The 23,226-nt window shown below is 41.4% G+C and overlaps 1 protein-coding gene and 1 long non-coding RNA gene across 31 annotated transcripts in view; one reads left to right on the forward strand and one right to left on the reverse strand.

Moving 5' to 3' along the window:
- The window catches only part of CDC14A (cell division cycle 14A), a 196,982-nt gene that overhangs the window by 63,936 nt on the left and 109,820 nt on the right, over positions 1-23,226 (reverse strand). For all 30 annotated transcript variants that reach the window (XM_081493185.1, XM_081493178.1, XM_081493199.1 and 27 more), the window contains 3 exons: positions 20,307-20,394; positions 10,727-10,957; positions 3,430-3,568 (listed from right to left, as the gene is read on the reverse strand). In XM_081493185.1, the coding sequence (XP_081349311.1) occupies positions 3,430-3,568; positions 10,727-10,957; positions 20,307-20,394 (458 nt within the window). The remainder of the gene's footprint in view (positions 1-3,429; positions 3,569-10,726; positions 10,958-20,306; positions 20,395-23,226) is intronic.
- LOC145507189 (uncharacterized) lies at positions 8,787-11,435 on the forward strand. The gene is made up of 2 exons (XR_014054674.1): positions 8,787-9,663; positions 10,700-11,435. It is a non-coding gene; the product is annotated as an uncharacterized LOC145507189 (long non-coding RNA).

The following is a 23,226-nucleotide window of genomic DNA, read 5'->3' on the forward strand; positions in this document are numbered from 1 at the left end:
ATTTACTCTCTCACTTCTTCGAGGCCTTTGCTCAAAAGCTTTCAATGCAGCCCACCACTACCACATTATTTAAAACTGCCTTCTCTGCTCTCCGCTCTTCTTCTGTGCTTCATTTTTCTGTATCACACCGATCATGGTCAGAGAAACTATAATTGCTCAGTCGTGTCTGACCCTTTGTGGCCCCATGGACTGTAGTCTGCCAGGCTCCTCTACCCACGGAATTTCACAGGCAAGAATACTGGAGTGGGTTGCCATGCCCTCCTCCAGGATGTCTTCCCCACCCAGGGATGGAACCTGGGTCTCTTTATATCTCCTGCATTGGCAGGTGGATTCTTTACCACTAGCACCACCTGGGAAGCCCACATAATTGATACATTCGTTTATTAACCACACAACCAATCAACTTCCCCCTGCCCCTACCACCGCCTTCTTCCTCCTTCCCTCCCTCTCATTCTTTTCCTTCCATCTCCATAGTCAGAAATTACTCTTTTACTGCAACATCCCAAGTGCAAAGAACACTGCCAAACAGTGGCTTTCAACAATTATTAACAGTTGTTGCAGGAAGGAAGGAATAAAGGAAATGAGGGAAGAAAGGAGGGACCTCTGTAAACTGGGTCAAGGATGATATGGACAGATATATTACAGGCCACTGGAAAAAAACTTAAAATCAACAGAACATTATAACAGTCATGTTCAGGATGGAAAATTATTTTAAAGTTCCATCATTAGGAACTTTAGAGAAACTTGTTAAAAGAAAGTAGAACCATAAATCAACTCTTTCCCTCACTTCTAATGATTTATACATCATAGAGGAAGTAAATTTTATCAACTAATACAAGCAACATGAGAAAGGTAAGAGAAAAACTGTGACTGCCATCAAACGTAGCTTAGGAAAAGGCCTGAGGTTGTGTACAGAATGCCTGGAGAAAGGTATGTTAAATAGGCTTTCCTGGCAGGATGTTAGAAACAGTCAGGGAATGCACTGAACAGAAGTGTCTGGCTGCCTGAGACCCCAAGCTCCCTGTGGCCCAGCAGCCCCCCTCCCCCAGTGGACCATAGCCCTGCCCTGCAGAGCAGCAGAGATCACCTGAGTACCTCATGCTCCCCTCCTACCCACCTAAGCAAGTGGCCCAGTAGAGAACCTTCCTCATTCCCTTGGTCACCAGACCCTATAGACTGCTGGGTAGAAAGTCATCAGGTGGCTCATACACTCAGGCCTCTACTAATGATCCATCCAGCTCTAAAAGCTTTTCAGAACCAAACTCATCATGGCTCACATCCTGGTTTACCTTTGCTAAACCAGATGATCAACCCTTCCAGACCATCCAATATCAAGCAGGCCCTATTTCCCAATGACCATCTCATGCCCTAATTTCCCATCTCACCCCCTCAAACCTAATAATATTATTTTATACATAGATTCTTTGTAGAAGAGAAGGAAGGAAATGCTTCACAACTTGTTTTACAAAGACAGCATAACCCCGACACCAAAACTTAACCAAAGAATTACAAGAAAAGAAAATTACACACCAATGTCCTTCATAAGTACAGACACAGAAATCTTAATATGCTAATAATATTAGCATATTCAGATCCAGTCATATGAACAAATAATAGCACATCATGACCATCCTGGCTCTACATTCAAAAAATAGATGTAATTCACATTGTTGTTGTTTAGTCACTAAGTTGTGTCTGACTCTTTGTGACTCTGTGGACTGTAGCCTGTCAGGCTCCTCTGTCCATGGGATTTCCCAGGCGAGAATACTGGAGTGGGTTGCCATTCCCTTCTCCAGGGGATCTTCCCGACCCAGGGATCAAACTCGAGTCTCCTGCATTGGCAGGTGGATTCTTTACCAATGAGCCACTTGGAACCAAACTTAAAACTTGTTTATTGTGCGCTCCTTCCACTAGAAATACTAGCACCCTGGGAGGAAGGGACCCCACCTGTCACACTCACTGTTGCATCCTCAGAATCCGGAGCACTCCCTGGTGAGAGTGTGTATCTGTTCAACATGTATCTGTTGAAGAAGTGAATGTCACTAATGCACTAAACTGTGTCTTCCAAACACAAACGTTCTTCCAAACAACGATTTTAAGAGATGGCCTAAAGATCCTGGTTTAGGAATGTCTTTTATATTCTATCTGTAAGGCCATTTATTCAACTTTAGTAAGTAATTAGTACAAGCCCCTGGCAGATATACAGCACAAAGTCCCTTTCTGTAGGTACATAAAAGGCAAAATAGTGGAAATCACTGTCAGGGAATCTGACAAGAAGAAAACTCTGAAAGAATACAATTCTTTTATTTGTATTAATATCTCACATGATATTCAACCTAGAAATTGTCTTCTTAATGGTCCTATTCTTGAGTATTTTTCCCTTGTGTCTTCATCATACTTCCACCTCATTCTTTTAGGCTAAGGTATAACTGCCCATGTTTCAGCATTTGTTTTCCTATCACTCATTCCCTCTGGGATTGGCAACTTAGGAACTCCTCAGCTAGCTCAAATTCTTTTAACCATTTGAATGATTGTAGCTTACTTACAGCATATTTCTATGCAATTCATGATCATTTGTTTCTCACCAACATAAAATGACTTAAATGGGAAAGGAATTATCTGAAAAAGAATGCTATTGCAAATAAATCCATCCTAGAGAAAAGGAAAAAAATGAAATTTCAGTATAAGACACAAATTGATAATATTTTAGAGCTGGACCTAAATCAGCTCCTGCTAATTTTATCTCATTTTATTAATGGGTAAATTAACGGTAATTTCTGAAATTGTAAAGGGAAACTAGAAAGGGGTGTACCCATACAGGGTAAATGTCTCCTCCTTGCAGGCTGGGGTTTGACAAACAGTTAATGAATGAGTGAACAAATGAAAGGAGGAATTTATACGTATTCTTCTAAATAATGGTCATAAAGCTAGTTAGTGGTACAGCCAGGACTAAATCCCAGTTCTCTTCCTTTCCTCCATGGTTACTTGTAAGTTGCAGCTATATAAACAGTGTAGTCAGTTGTCAGGGGAGCAGCAATGTCACTGAAATCACTGACTGACCTTAGTCGTGTGTTTTTTTCTCATTCTGCTTTTAGACGTGCAAACAAAAGAATGAAAAGTGCCAAGTGGGATGATATAAGAAAATTGCACTGTAGCCAGATCACACATAGAAAATGACAGAAAAGAGGTAGGCAGAGATAGCTCTGTGATTTTCTTCTCACTCTCACCTGATCTAAGAGATATAAAAGGTACAAAGTTAGAATGCATTAGCTGTCAAATCAACAATGTTCCATTAGACTAAGACTCAGCCTTCTCTAACAATGCAGCCATTTCACAGCCACGGGCTTGATAGGGTCCACAACCGGGCAACAAGAGGCAGAAATAATCAGGCACAAGGACACCATGTAATAATGGAGACAATATACTTACTCTTCCAGGAAGTGTTGCTGGGGTCCTATAATAGAGCCGGGCCGGCAGATTCTGATCCAAGCAATTATTTCTGCGTGTGTAAACCTGTAGTGTTTCATGACATAACAGGCTATCAAGGTCCCCGTTCTTCCAAGACCAGCTGTGGGAGAGGGGAAAAGAACAAGAAATACAAAATTCAGCAGATACATCCACAAACATACTGAAATCATACCATGTCCAGAAATTGCTATGGTTTGCAATACAATGCAAGATGTTTAAACCCAGGCAATAATGTAATGCTTTTTACATAATCAGGGGCTAAATAATAATTCTAACTCAAGAAAAAACACAGATCATATGATCAAAATAAACATATGGAAATATATATACATATATAAAAGAGCAAGGGTCTTGAAAATTATGGACTGTTCAACTCCCAAGGACCTTTGAGAATGATTGCCTTTGTGAATACTGTTAAGGCAATGCTGGTTCCGGACAAGCACTTGCAAAATATCAGCTGTCAGGTGTGTCTCCATGCTCTCACTCCTTAGTTCCAGTCCAGGCTGAAATGAACTTTCAGTTAACAGTTTGTGTGTATGTGATGCTGAGTCAGTAAGTGTAACTGATTATATTATCATGGTCATTTTTTAAATGTATTTAAATGGTGAGGGTTTTTTAAACTTATTGTAGAATAAGGAATTCTAGAATCAAATAGGACAACACCATAAGCATCATCTGGCCTCATCAGCTGCCTAGCCCAAGACTGTTTCAATACTATTTCCATTAGGTTGTCCTAACTTCTATGTAACTCTTTCAGAGACCAGGACTTCATTATTTCCTCAGCCAACATGTTCTGATGGAGCAGCTACTACCTGCCAGGTGCTGTCCCAGAAGCTGGGGATAAGGTGATGAATAAAACACTCATGGTCACCGCCCTTGTGAGAGCATGCAGTCCACTGAGAAAGAACCAAGCCAACAGAAGTGCTCAAGTTTCACTTCCTGAGGCTCTGGCATTTTTCAAAATATTTTCCTTATGTCAAACCCAATTTCTGTTATGTAGGAGAAATCAATACAATTAGAAATGACTGTCAAAGACGTACTGGTTACTATCATGATCAAAACATCCTTCAAAGTGTTTTCACAAATTGTGCTATTTTTTTCCTCTCTCCAGAGAAATAAAAGTAATAGGACTTTACATTTTAAACAATTCTTTTAAATCTACACTGGCTTCCTCCTTCCCCAAAATACAGAAAAATTTGATCAAACTATAAAGTCTTCAAATACGGTGACTGCTGTTCATACACCAGAACTGAGGCCCAAGATACTAATCAATTCACTCATATTAGCGTAACAAATGACTATGGAATTCGGGACTAAAATTCCCTGGGGATCCTGCTATCATCCCAGAATTCTTTCCACTTTTGGCTCATCTGCTCAGTCACTCCACTCTACAAATACTAAGAACGCTGAGTATGAGACACTGTGCCAGGTGCTGGGGCCAGAAGCATGAAGACAAGCAGGATGCCTCCTCTCATGAGATATACAGCACTGAGCCACTAATGCTTACTTACAAGCATTTTCTAAATCTTTCCATATCTGGCTTCTTGGAGTTAAACTCAGCACTATAAACTTTTACTTAAGTACCACTTATGAGTAAGGCACTACACTGAGTTATTTTTCCACTACTTAATCTCTTGCTATCATATACTCTTTTTCTTATAGAATGACAAAGTGGCTCTGTCTTTGTTTTCAAACATTTGATTCAGCTGGTCAAATGTTCATTGCCTGACCGTCTACCAGCTACCCATGTCAGGGCTTTGCTCAGAGGTTAAGAAGATAAGCAAGTAGAGGATATAATTTTTGACCACAGTACTTTATCAAATTGTTGTAGACACAAGAATAATAACCAAGAAGAGAAGAAATTAGGTTTAAACTGAAGCTAGGCTCTCAGAGAAAGGGACTGTGTGAGTTGTTGGTGTCTTCAAAGAATGTGTCATTGATGACAAGGACTTCAGCTGACTCTAAAGAACAGGAAGGTTGCAGACAATTTCAGCAAAGGGTCCAATGAGTGAAAGCCAGATGGCCTAGAGAATGTGTCAATGTGTGTTGAGTGGAAAATAAGGTCAGATGGCTATGGAGGGGCCAGATTAAAGGGCACCCCTGAGTCAAGTGGAGGAGCCTGTACTTAGGGGAAGCAGGTTATCAACTGTGGGCTGAAGACACCAAGGACTGCTGAGTTATTCGGGATTCTCCAGATTCAGATGCACAGCGCTCCATCTACACATTGATTAGGTCACACCTTGTGCATATATGTGCTATTATTCCTCAAATATATGTAGGTGATGCTCTAATGAGCAAAATTCAGCTCATTTAGGAATTCATGATATTATCAACAACTATTAATAATAAACATACAGCCATTATCATCTAAATATCTGATTTTTCCTTTAACCAACATAAATCCCAAATAAAGCCACCGTATATTTGGGGACAAAGAAATTACAGGATAAAAGCAGCTGGGTGGGGCAGCAGCACACCTCCGGGATGGGAAAGGTCAGAGATAGAAGCCAGAGAGAGGAGCAGGGAGGCTGGGGCAGGAGGAAGGCTGGCTGCCAGGCAGAAGCAGGGAGAGACAGTGATAACAAGGAAGAGTTGAGTTAGAAAGACATTGTGATTGGGTCACACGGAAGGTGAAAGGCCAAGTGATAATTTTAGCCTGGAAAACTTGTATAATGTCTTCCGTGAAAACATGTAGTTAGAAAAGGAAATAGGAAAAAGTTGGTGGCTTTATTTGTATGTTTCAGAATCTCCCCACCTCTAAAGGAGGAGTCCTTTTGTAGCTTTTCCTATCATTTTTCAAATAATAAAGACAATTTTCTCTAATCTCCTCAGCATTTGGAAATACATAATTTTCAGCAAAAAAAAAAAAAAAATCATGTCATCTAATGATGTGACACACACCATTATTTAAGTTCCACTAAGAAAAAATTAAACTATGCTATGCAATCAATTTTAAGATCCATCCTAGTCTCAAAAATGTGAAAATGTAAAAAGGTATGTCTCTAAATCAGTATTTCTCAATCTTTGCCCAGCCAAGAGCCTCTCTAGGCATTTTTTTTCCTAATTGTCCCCCATGAAATTTTACTGTCACAGACAGATCACATATTTCTATATGTACTATGTATAAATCTGTGCTTTGCACAGAAAAGGAAAATGTTTGTTTACTGCCCCAAAACAAATTTTTCTCCCTTGAGGGTAGTATCACCTGAGGTTTGAGGATACATATCAAAAATGCAATGAAATTACAATCAAGCTCAAGTTTATGGATGCCTGGCATTCCCTTCCCATTAACTCTTCCTTTTTAAAAAATATGTTTACACTATTTTATTAGATAAGGTTTGTGTGTGTGTGTGTTGGTGTGTGTGTGTGTCCTGTTTTCATCTGAAGTACATTTTGCCCCCAAACAAACATCAACATTCTTTAGAAAAGAGTGAAGCTTAATCGTGGTCTCAGTAGGACTCTCTTCCTTTAATATAAGAGTTATTGGCTTTCATGTTTGTGCCCAGAGAAAATATTTTAGGTTTCTGTAGAGTTGTTAAGTCGTCAGACATCTGACAAGACTACTGTACAGGTAATCATGTTGATATGATACAGCTGGACGGCCTGAGGCAGGAAGCCCAGTCGGTTTCCAGAGTACTCCTTCAAGTCACCAATCTGGGTCTGGGCCTGGGGAGAAGATGGCCTTCTCCACAAGATAACACTGTCTCCCCCTATATCCCTCCCGTGCAGGAGGCTACCTGCTCCCTTGGTTAGGCTCTTCATCACACAAACTCACAGCCAAAAAGAAAAAGGTGGCACAGAAATTTTTCAAATTTCTCTAAAATTAAAAGTTGCTTCCCCCTTTTAAAGAGTCTATAATTTAGATCTATAAAAAGAACCTACTTAGCACTCAATAGTCAGGAGCTCTTACCACAACCCAACAGAATAGGAACAGTTCACTAAGTTTCTATAAAAACTTTAACAAATTTTTTAAAGCATTCATAATTAAAGGGCTCCCTGACACAGGGAGAGAAGATGTTGAAAATTCTTCTATTTATACCAAGTTAAACGCTGATTGCCTTACAGTTTCAGGTGTTTTCTGAAACCCCTATAGATCATCAAAAATCACATAGTGGAACATCCCAGTGTTGCCATTGTTTAATGATTATCTGTGCTGGAAAACTTCACAAAATCATGGTCATTCATTTTATCAACCAGAAGGCAAGCTGCAGATACTGAATCATTATAAGATTTTGCACATTCTCAGAAAATTAGTTTCCAGTTTATCTCTATTTTTAGTACTTTACATTGAGGCATGAAATAGTGATTCTCTTTTCAGCAGCTACCAAAGTTCATTTGACATTGGATAAGTCTCTCTCCTGCCTCCTTAGAATTCAATTAAAATGCTCTGTGCTGTTTTAATTCCCAGGAAATTAAACTGACTTAATTAGGGCAGATGTCAAAATAATTAACAGGCCTATAGTAGCTAAGTATGCTATTAAAAGCATTACAGCTGTAATTAAATCAAAGGTGTAATCCTTGTGAAAGAATCCTACATGTGTGTACAAGTGGAAGCAAATGAAATAACTCTCAAAAAAATGTCACCACCTGTAAACATGACCTTAGTATACAAGAACTGACTTCAATGCTAAAGGTTCTGATTAAAATATTTTTTAAAAACCTGCAATATAAAATATATGTATTTCTTAAAATATTCCTTACAAGGTCAACAATTACAGCTCAAGGATATAATAAAGAGAATACCTGTAAAAAGAATGTTTAACACCAGAGCGTCTTATTTTCCCAACGTTTGTTAGGTGAGGAATAACATCAAGAGATATGCTGAGTTTTAATGACAGCTTTGCATTTCCCCTTGCCTGAATTTGTCAATCCAAGACATGACATAGCTCAGTTGGTAAATCATCTGCCTGCAATGCAGGAGACCTGGGTTCGATTCCTGGGCTGGGAAGATCCCCTGGAGAAGGAAATGGCAACCCACTCCAGTATTCTTGCCTGGATAAATCCCATGGACAGAGGAGCCTGACAGGCTACAGTCCATGGGATCACAAGAGTTGGACACGACTTAGTGACTAAACCACCAAGACATGACAGGCAGAGAAACTACATGCCTTGGCAACCATAAAACTAACTGATTAGGAAATAAGGACAAATTAATCCCATAAGAAATACTGCTTTTTATGACACAAAAGTAAGCTCTGAAAGAGAGCATGTGAATAGCTCCTACTAAATGTTAGCAACTGCCGTGTTCTCATTAGCTTTGGAGTTCCACCGACACTTGACATTCAGTGGTCTCCTGGTATCCGCGAGGGGCTGGTTCTGGAATTCCCGTGGATTCTAAAATGTGCGGATGCTCAATTCCCTTCCAGTCACATTGGTGGATGTGCACCCCGCGCATACGAAAGCAGCCAACGGCATGAGAAATGCAGGCTTTTCCTCGGGCCTAGGCAATCTTTAACAAAATGAGATAGGCAGAGCCAGGTGCACAGGGATCACACAGGGGAAAGCCAGAGCCACCGCCACCCCGCCGTGACCTGGGCGGAACGGAAAGCACCCATCTCGATACACCTTCCTAACAGATCCACCCTCCCACTCCCTCAGCACCTGGGAGACAGGAAGTCCAGCCAGTCGGGGGCCCCATTCTGCTGAGAAACGCGGAGGGGAGGACGGGGTTTCTGTTCACGTGGACGAAGCCTGACCCAACTGAGGAGCCCCCAGCTGAACCAGGGGCCACATGCAGCTCGTTTCCATCGCCTGGCCTCTCGCAAAATGCAGCTTTCAGTTGCTGCTCACATTTTCAGCAAAGTACCTCTACCTACTCAAATCTTAAACATAGAAACAAGGGCCTACAAAACGGTATTTTAACTTCTGTCAGAACCAAGGCCATGCTCGTCTGAATAAGTCAGTTACAGCAGCACTAGGCACATGAAAAGAACAGTACAATTCCCAACACCTACTAGACAATCTGCATAAAACGCCACAGAAACCGGGTTTTCAGACGCAACAGCACCACCCAGCGGCAGTACGAAAAGCTGCATGTGAGCAACGAGAGGCTCTGCCTTTGATGGCCAAAGACCCCAGTAAAATACCTTCCACCGTGCTGGAAAATCTACAATGCGAGCCTCCTCAAAGCCCAACAACTAGGCTTAAAGCAAAGGTTATTTCATATTTTCTGAGTAGCTGACACATGGTTGCCAGGTAAAATACAGAATATATGTTTGGTGCAATATTTGAGACATGCTAAAAAAAAAAGGACTGGCTGTTTATTTAAAATTCAAACTTAACTGGGCATCTTGTATTTTTATTTGCAAATCTGGCAACTCCTGTCCCAAAGTACCCTCTCCTGGAGGCCAGAGATGCATTTACACAAGTCTTTCAGTCATTCAGAGGCAGTAACACACCTGTGGCAAGGAAGCTAGCGATAACCCTAACCCTAACCCTACCCAGGTATACTACCAGGAATATATACCATGAGCCAGGTATACTACCACTCCCTAGCAATGGGCAGGGAAGACATTCGGTTCCATGATGCTAAAGACTAATGGGGGGAGGGATGCTGTGTGCTTAGTCGCTCAGTCATATCCGACTCTGCAATCCTGTGTACTGTAGGCCGCCAGGCTCCTCTGTCCATGGAACTTCTCCAGGCAAGAATACTGGAGTGGGTTGCCATGCCCTCCTCCAGGGGATCTTCCCAATCCAGGGATTGAACCCAGGTGTCTGGCATTGCAGGCGGATTCTTTACCACCTGAGCCACCAGGGAAGCCCAAGAATACTGGAGTGGGTACCCTATCCCTTCCCCAGGGGTTCCTTCCAACCCAGGAATCGAACTGGGGTCCCCTGTTACCAGCTGAGCTGGGGCCAGGACGGCAGGCTAAATAGAGCTCCAGAGAGCCGGGCCATATAATGGGAGCATTATACATTGGATGGGTGGAGAAAGAACAACAAACACCCCTTTCGTCCTGACAACTGTTAGTGATGCTGTTTCTGTGATCTCCCCTCCTCGTTGTACCGACTGTCAGTGAACATGAATTGAGAAAGGTAAAGCACAAAAACTGCTTTGTCCAGAAAGCCACACACCACCTGACTGTCCACATACAAGCAATGCTTTCTTCAGGAAGAGGTTACTTAACTGGGCTTGTGTTGCAGTGTTCTGAAACCAAACCCATTTGTTTCCTACGAAGCTAACTGGTTTTGTTTCGCCTGTTGTGCTGCCTTTGGTCTCACCCCCTTCCAGTGCCCACTGAGGCCTCCTTGCTCGCACCTTTGCAGTGGACGGCGATTGCCCCCTCGGTGTTCTCGCAGATATTCAGGAACCTCCGCACGATGTTGTCGCTGGGCGTGCTGCCGTCGATGAAGAAGAGGTCATAGTGCTCGAAGCCCGCATCTGTGAAGCGCTTTGCCTCGTAGATCTTTTTGTTCAGCCTCACGACCGCCGTCACGTTATGCTTTTTGAAATAAGGAAAGTAGGCTTCGGGGGCATGAAGAGGATAACCTACAGGGAAGCAAGAGTTGTAAGCAAAAGGCACGTATGTTGTCTCATGTAACCCAGGAACACGAAAACCCTTCACGATAGAGATCAGTCTCAACAGAGCTTAGGAAGAAAGTGCATTTCAGGAGAGGGTGAGGTCGAAGCACCTTCCTAAAAGCAGCCATCTGAATAACTGGAGAAAAACACCATCGGAGGGAGAGAAGAAAAAAAAATCTGAGTATTGTAAAGAAACTCGTGAACAGTTCAAAACCTCAACCTCTTAGGATTCAAATCCCAGGAGCACTGTACCCTCCAAGCCAAAAACAAAGGCACTCATGAGGCCCTTGGGGTGCGCACTAGGCCTGGGGGGATTCTGTGTTTTTCTTCCTCTTGACAAATACTTATGAACTACAGTTAAAGCCTTTTTGCCAGATGTATAGTTTTAATCTACAGTGCATTCCCCCACTAAAGAGTATACTAAACACCTACTATGTACAAGTCACAAGTGCGTGTAAATTCTTTTAATCCTCAGAACAACCTATTAAGATAAAAATGGTAAACCCCATGTAACAGTTAACTAAAAGAGGTTGAGTCATCAGTTTAGTAGAGATTTTCTTTTTTGAGGCGAACAGGTGGTCAGCCTCCAAACGCCTTCAATTGTGAGTGGGTCCAGCACCATGTGACTATTGCTGGGAGCTGGGTTACAGATGCATGAACTGTGTGTGCGTGCTAAGTCCCTCTAGGCATGTCCTACTCTGTGACTCTGTGGTCTGTAGCCCGCCAGGCTCCTCTGTCCATGGGATGATCCAGGCAAGAATACTGGAGTGGGTTGCCGTGCCCTCCTCCAGGAGATTTTCCCAACCCTGGGATGGAACCATTGTCTCTTACATCTCCTTCATTGGCAGGTGGATTCTTTACAACTAGTGCCACCTGGGAAGCCCTACGCATGACCTACACTTGGCCAATCATGAAGGTGACCACTGGGGGCTCTGACTACTGCAAACCTTACCTAGTGGCCCCAGGGATTACAGGGATTCATTTCTCAGCACACTGATTACCACGGCTGTAACCCATTCAGGGCACACCAAGTGAGATGATCTTACTCAGGACTCATTCACCACTCAGGACTCCAAGGGTGGTGGGCAGCAGCAGCCAGCAAGGCGAACCAGCATTTTCTACACTGTGTCCTTGGCTGTATTTCCTGCTGTCTCGAACCTCGAATATGCTGGTTGTTTCATACTTTCTCTCAGTTGCAAGCCAACAAGAGGCTTGGATGTTCATGTAACATTTCCCAAACTACCTTTCCACTGGCTTCCTGTCAGTTTGAAACATGGGAGGCACTAAAACACAAGCAGAACAACTGGAGGCCAGAGGAGGAAGAGACACTTTCTGTTTTCCTGCCAGCATGGCTTCTGCAGAAGAGAGGCACTGCCAGCACCAGCCGAGCCTCACGGTCCCCCCTCCTCAGGCCCCAAGTGCAAGCACCAGCTCTTCAGAGCTCCCAGGTTGCTGCTCTCACATTTTCCTCTCTGTTCCCCTAACCCTGGCCTTAAAGGCAATAACTATTTCTTCCTTAATATGCTGGGGTTTTTTTTTTCAGAGTTGCCCTTTTACTTTTTAACTTTCTTTCTAGCAAATTCCTTGGGCTTCCCGGTGGCTTGGAAGGTAAAGAATCTATCTGCAAAGCTGGAGACCCAAGTTTCATTCCTAGATTGGGAAGATCCCCTGGAAGTTGTTGTTCAGTCGCTCAGTCATGTCCGACTCTTTGGAATCCCATGGACTGCAGCACACCAGGCTTCCCTGACCTTCACCATCTCCTGGAGCCTGCTCAAACTCATGTCCATTGTGTCGGTAATGCCATCCAACCATCTCATTCTCTGTCGTCCTCTTCTCGTCCTGCCTTCAATCTTTCTCAGCATCAGGGTCTTTTCTGATGAGTCAGCTGGTCCCATCAGGTAGCCAAAGTATTGGAGCTTCAGCTTTAGTGTCAGTCCTTCCAATGAATATTCAGAGGATTGATTTCCTTTAGGATGGACTGATTTGATCTCCTTGCAGTCCAAGGGACTCTCAAGAGTCTTCTCCAACACCACAGTTCAAAAGCACCAATTCTTCAATGCTCAGCCTTCTTTATGGTCCAACCCTCACATTTATACATTACTACTGTCCATAGGTTGTAATGGACATAAAAACCATAAGGTTGACTATTCGGACCTTTGTCAGCAAAGTAATGTCTCTGTTTTTTAGTTTGCTGTCTAGGTTTGTCATAGCTTTTCTTCCAAGTAGGAAATGTCTTTTAATTTCATCTCACCATCTGCAGTGATTCTGGAGTCCAAGAAAATAAAGTCTGTCACTGTTCCCATTGCTTCCCCATCTATTTGCCATGAAGTGATGGGACAGGATGCCATGATTTTCATTTTTTGAATGTTGAGATTTCAGCCAGCTTTTTCACTCTCCTCTTTCAGCTTCATCAACAGGCTCTTTAGTTCCTCTTCACTTTCTGCCATAAGGGTGGTGTCATCTGCATATCTGAGGTTATTGATATTTCACCCTGCAATCTTGATTCCAGCTTGTGATTCATCCAGCCCAGCATTTCACGTGATGTACTCTGCATATAAGTTAAATAAGTAGGGTGACAATATACAGCCTTGATGTACTTCTTTCCCAATTTGGAACCAGTTCATTGTTCCATGTTCAGTTCTAACTGTTGCTTCTTGACCTGCATACAGATTTCTCAGGAGGCAGGTAAGGTGGTCTGTCTTTAGCAATTTTCCACAATTTTTTGTGATCCACACAGTCAAAAGCTTTAGCGTAGTCAATGAAGCAGAAATAGATGTTTTTCTGGAATTCTCTTGCTTTTTCTATGATCCAATGCATGTTGGCAATTTACTCTCTGGTTCCTCTGCCTTTTCTAAATCCAGCTTGAACATCTGAAAGTTCTTGGTTCACATACTGTTGAAGCCTAGGCTTGGAGAATTTTGAGCATTACTTTGCTAGCCTGTGAAATGAGTGCAATTGTGTGGTAGTTGCCCCTGTAAGAGGAAATGGCAACCCACGCCACTCTATTTGCCTGGAGAATTCCCTGGACAGAGGAGCCTGGAGGGCTACAGTCCATGTGGTTGCAAAGAGTTGGACACAACTGAGCGACTAACACTTTCACTTTCTAGCAAATTCCTTCTATTGCATCCCTTCCTTCTATTTGAAATAAAGTGGTTTCCAGTCCTGCCTGGATCCTGCTGACACATGATCTTTCTTAGATCCTGCTCATTTCCTAAGCCTCATTTTCCAGCCTTCCCTTGGAGGCTGTGAGCTCCCCAGCATAATTCCAATATGCCTTTTTGGATTAATTTACCAGAGTTCTGCTGTCTGCAATCAAGAGCCCTAAATGGTATACTTGGCCAAGGTCACACAAGGGATGGAGGCAGAACTGGCAGATGGGCCTAACTAATCTACAGCCCAAATACATGATTTTTCGCAAACCATGCTACTTTGGAGCAAACAAGTAATTCAGAGCTTATTTATAATCTTCTGTGTAGAAACAGTGACTTATACACATTTAGAGAAAACAGATGCTTTTCAGCTTAGAAAAAAAAAACCAGATCTGTTTCCCTAGCCGGTTTGTGTGCTCAAATCATTTCCGAGCCTAAAGGGAGAAATAACAAGAGCTCTTCTATTGTGTAAGGAATGGGAAGGAGAGGGTTCATGAATTCATGGCATGGGAACCTTCCTGTGGTATGATGGGCTGACAAGGGCTTCTGACCCTGGCTTCCTAGCACGCTTGGCACCTCCATGATAGCACCCGTCATGAAGTGCACTAATGGTTCATTTGGTACTGTCCCTCCCCTCCTCCACCAAAGCTATGAGATCTCCTCTTTTCATATATGAATTTCCATCATGAGTAAACTGCATTACAGATAATATACCTAAATCTACTATCAAGAGAAACTATGTTTATCTTTTGGGAGAAGAACACTGAACAGGTATCCAGATTTGGCAACAGGACATTGAAAAAAATAACAATAATAGTAGTAATCATACCTAACATATATTAGCACCTCTATATGCCAGTCCCTAAGCTAAAGTGTTTCATACATATCATCTCATTAAACCTTACAATTACTCAGTTACCGATGCCTGGAAAAGTGAACTGACTCATGTACACATTGCTGGGAAGAGACAGAGGCAGCGTTTGAACCCCAGCAGTCAGATTCCCAAATGAAAGCTTTCAGTTTACCTTTGATAACAGGAATAAATGGGCTTCTCTGACAGCTCAGCAGTAAAGAATCTGCCTGCCACGGCAGGAGCTTTGGGTTCGATCCCTGGGTTGGGAAGATCCCTTTGAGAAGGAAATGGCAACCTACTCCAGTATTCTTGCCTGGGAAATCCCATTGACAGAAGAGTCTGGTGGGCTATGCTCCATAGGGTCACAAAAGAGTTGGACACAACTTAGCGACAGAACAACAGTCAGATTCCAGGGCCTGTGCTGGGGCTGATTTCAGGCAAAACCCAACTCCATTCTATGTTAGAAAAAGGGATGTTATATGAACACTAAGGGCTGCACTTCCTAGAGTTGGTGAGCATATATCTTAGAAATCCTCAAAAAGTGTTTCGAAGAGTTATAACCAACAATGACAATATCCTCTGACTTCTAAACAACCGTTTGTGGGTGTTTTTACTGTGTTCAGATGCTTCTGATAGGGGACTGGTTTTAGCAATGTGGACTGAGCTGATGGAGCATTCAAACAAACCTTCCGCCATCTGGCCGCTAGATGGAGCCCTGGCATCATAAAGCTCAAGCTCAGCCCCGGCGCTGACCAGAAAGATTTTCAGAAAGAGGGATTGTAAAAATGCATCTCTTCCCAGCCCCTCACTTAAAGTTAGGAAACTTCAGAACAGTGAAGTCAAATGACCATTCCACCCATTCTTTATTAAAAGTTAAAACAGCAATATCGGCAGGCAAATTGGAAAGCAATAAAATATGTTTATTAGGTTCTCTAATGATAAAAATAGAATCAGAGTATAATCAGAGTATCTGCTCTCTAATAACACCTATTAATGTGCCCAACACTGTGCAAGACACTTCCTAAAAAATCTCTGCTGTGTGTGTGCTCAATTGCTCAGTCATGCCCGACTCTTTGTGACACCATGGACTGTAGCTCACCAGGCTCCTCTGTCCACGGGACTTCCCAGGCAAGAATATTGGAGTAGGTTGCCATTTCCTCCTCCAGGGGATTTTCCCCTCTCCGGGATCCAACCCACATCTCTTGTGTCTCCTGCATTGGCAGGCAGATTTTTTTACCACTGTGCTATAATATCTGTAATCCTCACCAAATGCCTGCAGTGTATCCTATTTTCCCCCTTTTCATGCTGAGAGAAGTTGAGGAACTGGTATAAGTTAACACAGCCAGTTAATGATGCAATGGACATGAACTTGGGCAAACTTCACAAGATGGTGAAGGACAGAGAGGCCTGGCGTGCTGCGGGGGTTACAGAGTCGGATATGACTAAGTGACTGAACAACAACAGCAATACAGCCAGTTAGGGGCAGAGCTAGACTTCAGCCAGCTCAGGCTCTACACCTTAAGCTTCTCTCCTTAAATGAGCCAGGTGACACTTCAAATTGTTGGGATTCTCTGTTCCAAGCTGTCTTTCTCTGTGCTTCTTACTTTAAGGTGGAAATGAGACGGACGTTGCTACCTGAGAATCTGGGGGATTTTTTGAAAATATTTGAAATCGAATTTGTCCTACTGCTATATTAGTCAAATTTATTAACCAAAAAGTGGGTAGGGTTCCTCCCTTCCAACCAGTCAAAAAAAAAAAAAAATGTGAACAAAGATGGCTGAAAGGAATTCCTAGTTAGTCTCTGTTGACACAACACACACTTAAGACTGTTAAAATGCTTTCTGCCAGATCCCAAGATTTTAGGGCTTCCTTTTACTACATCCTAGCAACCTTTATTTGAGTGTTAATTTCTTAAAAGTCTACGTTTTCTACTAACAAACCCCCTAAAACGACTTTCAGCCTCCCCAGGAAACATAGGGTTTCTCAACTCAAAAAAGAAAAAAGAATGTGCCAGGATTTCACTGTAACTGGATCAAGTTTACTAATTACATCAAAATATATTTTCTTAAGTTCAAAAAGGACTCTTTATCTTAAATTAAAACCCTTTGCAAAAAATACAATGATACTTTCAGTGAATATCAGATTTTAAAATGGGGATTCTGGTAAAATATCAATATTCTACCAATTACAGCCTTAAATGAGATTGCTCTAGACATAGAAACTGACAAGTATTATATAAGCAGCACTTTCAGACCTTTTTTTTACCCTCAGTGTGAGAGGGCACAATATATGTATTCAGAAAAGAAAAGATGTATATAGAGTGATGACTTGACAGTGGTTATTTTTAGATAATATAATTACACGTGACTTTTTATCTAGATTGCTTAAAGTTTTTATAGTAAACATGTTCTTCCTCTGAAGTAAAATAAAAAAAGAACACAGAATTTGGAATCAAAGAGACCTATGTTTGAATCCACACAATGATACGCTCCAACCATGTCAACCTGGGCAAGTTAGGTTACCAAGCCTCCATCTTCTCATCCACAAAATAGCTACCACCTGCTCCAGGGAGTGATTCTGATTATTAAACCGACAAGGTATGCACAAAAGGCTTAGCACCACTCCTGGCACATAAGCAAATGGTAGCTAATGATTTCTCCATATTGTAAAACAGGACTGGAAATAATTTTAAGATTTTTGACAATTAAGAACTGACACATAAAGTATTCATGTCCTTTTACCTTGTGATTCTTCTGAGAATTTAGAAAAGAAACTGGGGCTGCAAAAAAGATATATGGACAAGTATGCCAACCACTACAGTTTTTAAAAAGTGAAAAACTGTGAATAACCCAGATCTCATTCAAAAATTAATCAAGTGATTAGCAAAACTATGGTATAGTCATTGAATGCATTCATGGAAAATTATGATGAAGATCTACATTTATCATGAAGATTTATCATTATCTATATTTATAATGAAGATCTCCTTGCTGTAGAAAGGAGTCTGTGATATATTAAGTGAAAAAAAGTTGCAATAAGACATCAATCATGTTATAACTCCATGCTGATAAAATATATATATATATACTTTTGTAAGTCTCTCCGTGTGTGTGTATTCTTTAGGGAAAAAAAATGTGTGCAAATAAAAAAAAAAAACAGAGAAACAGAAAATCAAAATCCTCAATAATCCCACCACCAACTAGTAAACCTAGAAAACATAATTACAATTATAGATCACTTTTTATGCTGCTAATATTAGTTCATCTGCATTTTCTTCTTTTTCAAAAATGAGAATCAGGCATTACCTCTATAAAAATATTTTAAATGGTTTTTTAAAATTATACTCCTCAGCTTCTCTTTAAGGAAATTTCATTTAAAAATGAAATCCTAAATGGTAAAATTCTTTCAGCTTCACCAAATGAACATGCAAAAACAAAGCCACTACAGAAACCATATGCCTACTAAAGTTTTCTGGGTCTGAGTTGAGTCATTTTGCACAAAAGGGAGATTTAATCAATCCTGTCTTGAAGACCAACTCTGGAAAAGCAGTTCCCTCAGGCACTTAACAAGTTATTCCTAACAACCCAACAGAGCAGAGGTTAATCAGTCAATGTCTGGAGTGAAAAAGACTCATGAGCAAATTTGTGAATAAGCAGATCTAACTCTGGCTTCAGTACAGCGACCTTCTATTTGTCAGGAGGATTACCCATCCCCAGAGGAAAACCATAATTCAAGCAGAGTTCCCTGGGAGACAGATGATAGGTATGAAATGATAAGCACATGTGTGGAAACTCAAACAAATGATCAAATCCAAATGCATGAATAACCATATACAATGAAACTAGATTTTGGAATAAATAGTTATGATGATGATGATAATTTAAAGAAGAATAAATCTAGAATAGGGGTATTAAATTATGTTTCTTTGGAGGACTAGAGTTCCAACTGTAAGACTGATGCTGCTACTGCTAAGTCGCTTCAGTGTGTCCGACTCTGTGCGACCCCATGGATGGCAGCCCACCAGGCTCCCCCGTCCCTGGGATTCTCCAGGCAAGAACACTGGAGTGGGTTGCCATTTCCTTCTCCAGTGCATGAAAGGGAAAAGTGAAAGTAAAGTCGCTCAGTCGTGTCCGACTCGTAGCGACCCCATGGACTGTAGCCTACCAGGCTCCTCCGTCCATGGATTTTCTAGGCAAGAGTACTGGAGTGGGGTGCCATTGCCTTCTCCGGTAAGACCGATAGGGGACAGGAAAAAGATGAGTTATTATGTTCATGGGTGATATTTTTTAATTTTATGTATTTCTCTCATAAATTATTCTTAAACCTTTGGTGCCTATCATTATTTGTGTTCTAGGGAATGTGAGGTTAAAAAAAATAGGAAAAAAAATATATGCAAATGAGGAAACTCACATTGCCAACCATATTTCATTCAAAAGGCTTATTTTCTATTAAATTTATTTATTTTTAATTGAAGAATAATTGCTTTACAGTATTGTGTTGGTTTCTGCCAAACATCAACATGAATCAGCCATAGGTATACCTATGTCCCTTCCCTCAAGAGGCTTATTTTTAGTCTTTTTTTTTTTCCCCTGAATATGTATGCCTCTGGCTATACAAAGACTGCAAATAAGTAGTTAAACTTTTGTCAGCTGGAAGATTGTTCCTAGTTGTCATGACGGAACTAAACAGATCAGTGCGGTAACAAGGTTTAGAAGCTATACTCTGGGCTGAAGTACCACCAGTTCTGCATATTACTCTGTGAACTTAGACAAATTCCCTGCTCATAAGCCTCGGTTTCCTCCTCTGTGAAATGGAGATAGTGCCTATACCACATAGAATTGTGTGTGCACTAAATGAGATGACGCTGGGATTAGCTGGTAACTAGCACACAGTAAGTACTTAATAAATGACACCTATCATCACCATCATCACATTATTAATCGTGTTGTTCCCAAAAGAACACTGTGATGTGCAGCACGCCTCCACCACCAAATAAATCTGAGATCAGCTGATAGAATTCATCAACTTATTGTTGTGATCTGTTGGTTTCTCAGATTCTTCTTTAATAATTGGGTCAAGGTAAAGTGAACACCCTATTAACAGCAACCTACCAATTTGCTAGTTTTAAAACAGTGATTATAGTTCTACTTACTAAACTCTAAATTTAACATACAAATTACTACTGTTCAATTTTTTAATTAATAAATATTCTTTGGAGAATATTACCAAAAGAAAGGATTATCTTAGGAAATCAAGAAATGAAAGAAGATGAACGAAAACAAATTTTTGGAGGGTAAAGTAAAGAAAAACCTACCATTTTCAATTTTGCTTTTGGGATGTGGTCCACTAAATGCTAAAAATTTTCCTGGAACAATCCAGTTGAAGTCACCATTTTCAACTCGCTGGGAGGATTTTGTGAGAAAAGAGAAGAAAAATATTTTATAATCCTTATACATTTTAGAAAACCCTTACAAATAAAACTGCTTTTCACTCTATTAGTAGTAGACTAACTGGACATACATGAAGACAAAATAATACAGCTTAAAATAAAAACACATTTGATTCTCAAAATGTTTATGCATGCAATCCACTTCAGAAAATTTTTATCTAGAAAAGTTTAGAAAACTTTCTTTAAAGTGGAGATACTTTGCTGAAAATAATTTTGTCTCTTGACTACTCTGCAATGAAAATGAAATGAAAACAAACATTGCTTGTCTTGGCAAGAAATAAAGGCAAACAACAGAAGACATAAAATACAAGCACTTTCCATGAATATGGTAAACATCCTTTAAGCAAGGAAAAAAAATCTAAAAATATCTGGGTCATGAGGAACACACCTCCATTTTTTGTTTGTTTTTGTAGGTTGCTATATTTTGTCAGTGCTGATCTTTAGACTGGGAAACAGAAGTCAGGAATGAGAGAGAGAGGCTCATCAAGCCCTCATGGTATACCACAAACTGGAGGCAGCCAGGATCTACTGCAGGGGCTACAAACCTAACAGTTACAAGGGTCAGACAAGAGACATTAGCTCAGTTCAGTTCAGTCGCTCAGTCGTGTATGACTCTTTGCAACCCCATGGACTACAACACGCCAGATTTCCCTGTCCATCACCAACTCCCAGAGCTTGCTCAAACTTATGTCCATAGGGTCGGTGATGCCATCCAACCATCTCATCCTCTGTTGTCCCCTTCTCCTCCTGCCTTCAATCTTTCCCAGCATCAGGGTCTTTTCCAATGAGTCAGTTCTTCCCATCAGGTGGCCAAAGTACTGGAGCGTGAGCTTCAGTACCATTCCTTCTAATGAATATTCAGGACTGATTTCCTTTAGGATTGACAGCTTTGATCTCCTTGCAGTCCAAGGGATTCTCAAGAGTCTTCTCCAACACCACAGTTCAAAAGGATCAACTCTTCGGCACTCAGAGTTCTTTATGATCCAACCAACTTTCAAATCTATACATGACTACTGGAAAAACTACAGCTTTGACTAGATGGACCTTTGTCAGCAAAGTAATGTCTCTGCTTTTTAATATGCTGTCTAGGATTATCAGAGCTTTTCCTCCAAAGAGCAGTGCATCTTTTAATTTCATAGCCGCAGTCACCATCTGCAGTGATTTTGGAGCCCAAGACAGTGGCTTGCTGCAGGGTCAGGGACACTAAATACAACTATGTGTGCACAAGTCCTTTTGAAGGAGATCACCATTACTTTCATTACCCCTACTATAGTTTGGTCTCAGGCCAAACAACAGGAAGGGAACACAGCCCCGCCCATCAACAGAAAATTGGATTAAAGATTTACTGAACATGGCTCCACTCATCAGAACAAGACCCAGTTTCCCCCACAGTCAGTCTCTCCCATCAGGAAGCTTCCATAAGCCTCTTATCCTTATTCATAGAAGACAGAATGAAATCACAATCACAGAAAACTAACCAAATTGATCACATGGGCCACAGCCTTGTCTAACTCAATGAAACTATGAGCCATGCCGTGTAGGGCCACCCAAGACGGACAGATCATGGTGGAGAGTTCTGACAAAACGTGGTCTACTGGAGAAGGGAATGGCAAACCACGTCAGTATTCTTGCCTTGAGAACCCCATGAACAGTATGAAAAGGCGAGAAACATAAATAGAGGCAAATGCTCCTCAGTCCTAGCCAACTGACCACAGGAAAGTTGATTGAATATGACTGATTTTCCAACTGGATGTTCATGTAAAGTCTCTCTATATTTAAAACATTTTAAATTGAGTTTTTAAATACTAGTAAATCGAATAAAACACATTAGTGGACTGACTTTAATCAACAGCTATCAGTCTCTGCTCTACACACTCTAGGACCCTCAGGAAACACCTGAAAACCAGGCAAGGGGTCGAGTATCCTCCCACTACTCCTTTATCTCCTTCACTTTCTTTCCTTCCTGGTGTACCTCCTAACCCACGGAATACTGGGGCAGGATCAAGGGTACCCAAACTTTGCATGCTACTGAGACACAGTTGTGCAGTGCATCACAAAACATATGTATCTCTTCTTCCCACAAGCATTGTTTAGCCCACGCCAAACCCCTACTCCCACCCCCCACCAGGTGTAGCTTCAAGTCTCCAAGTCTCCACCCTCCATAGCACTGCATAGGTACCTCCCTGGGCAGGGAAGGAAGGCAGTTCTCTCTGTTAGGCCAAGGTAATCCACATAAAAGGCCCTGCCCTCCGCTACTCGGCACAGACCTCAATGTGGCAATCTGTCAAATACAGTCTGCACTCAGCTGGAAGAGCTCATGTGTGCATGTACGTGCTCAGTTGCCCAGTTGTGTCTGACTCTTTATGGTCCCATGGACTGCAGCCTGCCAGGCTCTTCTGTCCGTGGAATTTTCCAGGCAAGAATACTGGAGTGGGTTGCCATTTCCTCCTCCAGGGGATCTTCCCAGGGATCAAACCCACCTCTCCTGCATCTCCTGCATTGGCAGGCGGATTCTTTACCACTCAGCCATTTAGAGTAACGCCACCAAGGAAATCTGGAGCCTCTACTTTAATTAGTTATACTGCCCATTGGATTTGATTTTCACAAAAACCATAACTTAGCTGTACAATTTTCATGTTTAAAATGCAGATGGATCTTTCCAGATATAAAAAGTTATAAATGAAACTTCACATGACACCTTGTAAATGTCTGAATTGCATTAATCTAATCATGATAAACATAAAATCTCTATAATGTCCTAAATAAAATCTTAGAGATGCTATGA

Source organism: Giraffa tippelskirchi, chromosome 5, assembly GCF_054371585.1.
Source record: "Giraffa tippelskirchi isolate mGirTip1 chromosome 5, T2T-mGirTip1v1.2.pri, whole genome shotgun sequence".
In the NCBI taxonomy this organism is placed as follows: Eukaryota; Metazoa; Chordata; class Mammalia; order Artiodactyla; family Giraffidae; genus Giraffa; species Giraffa tippelskirchi.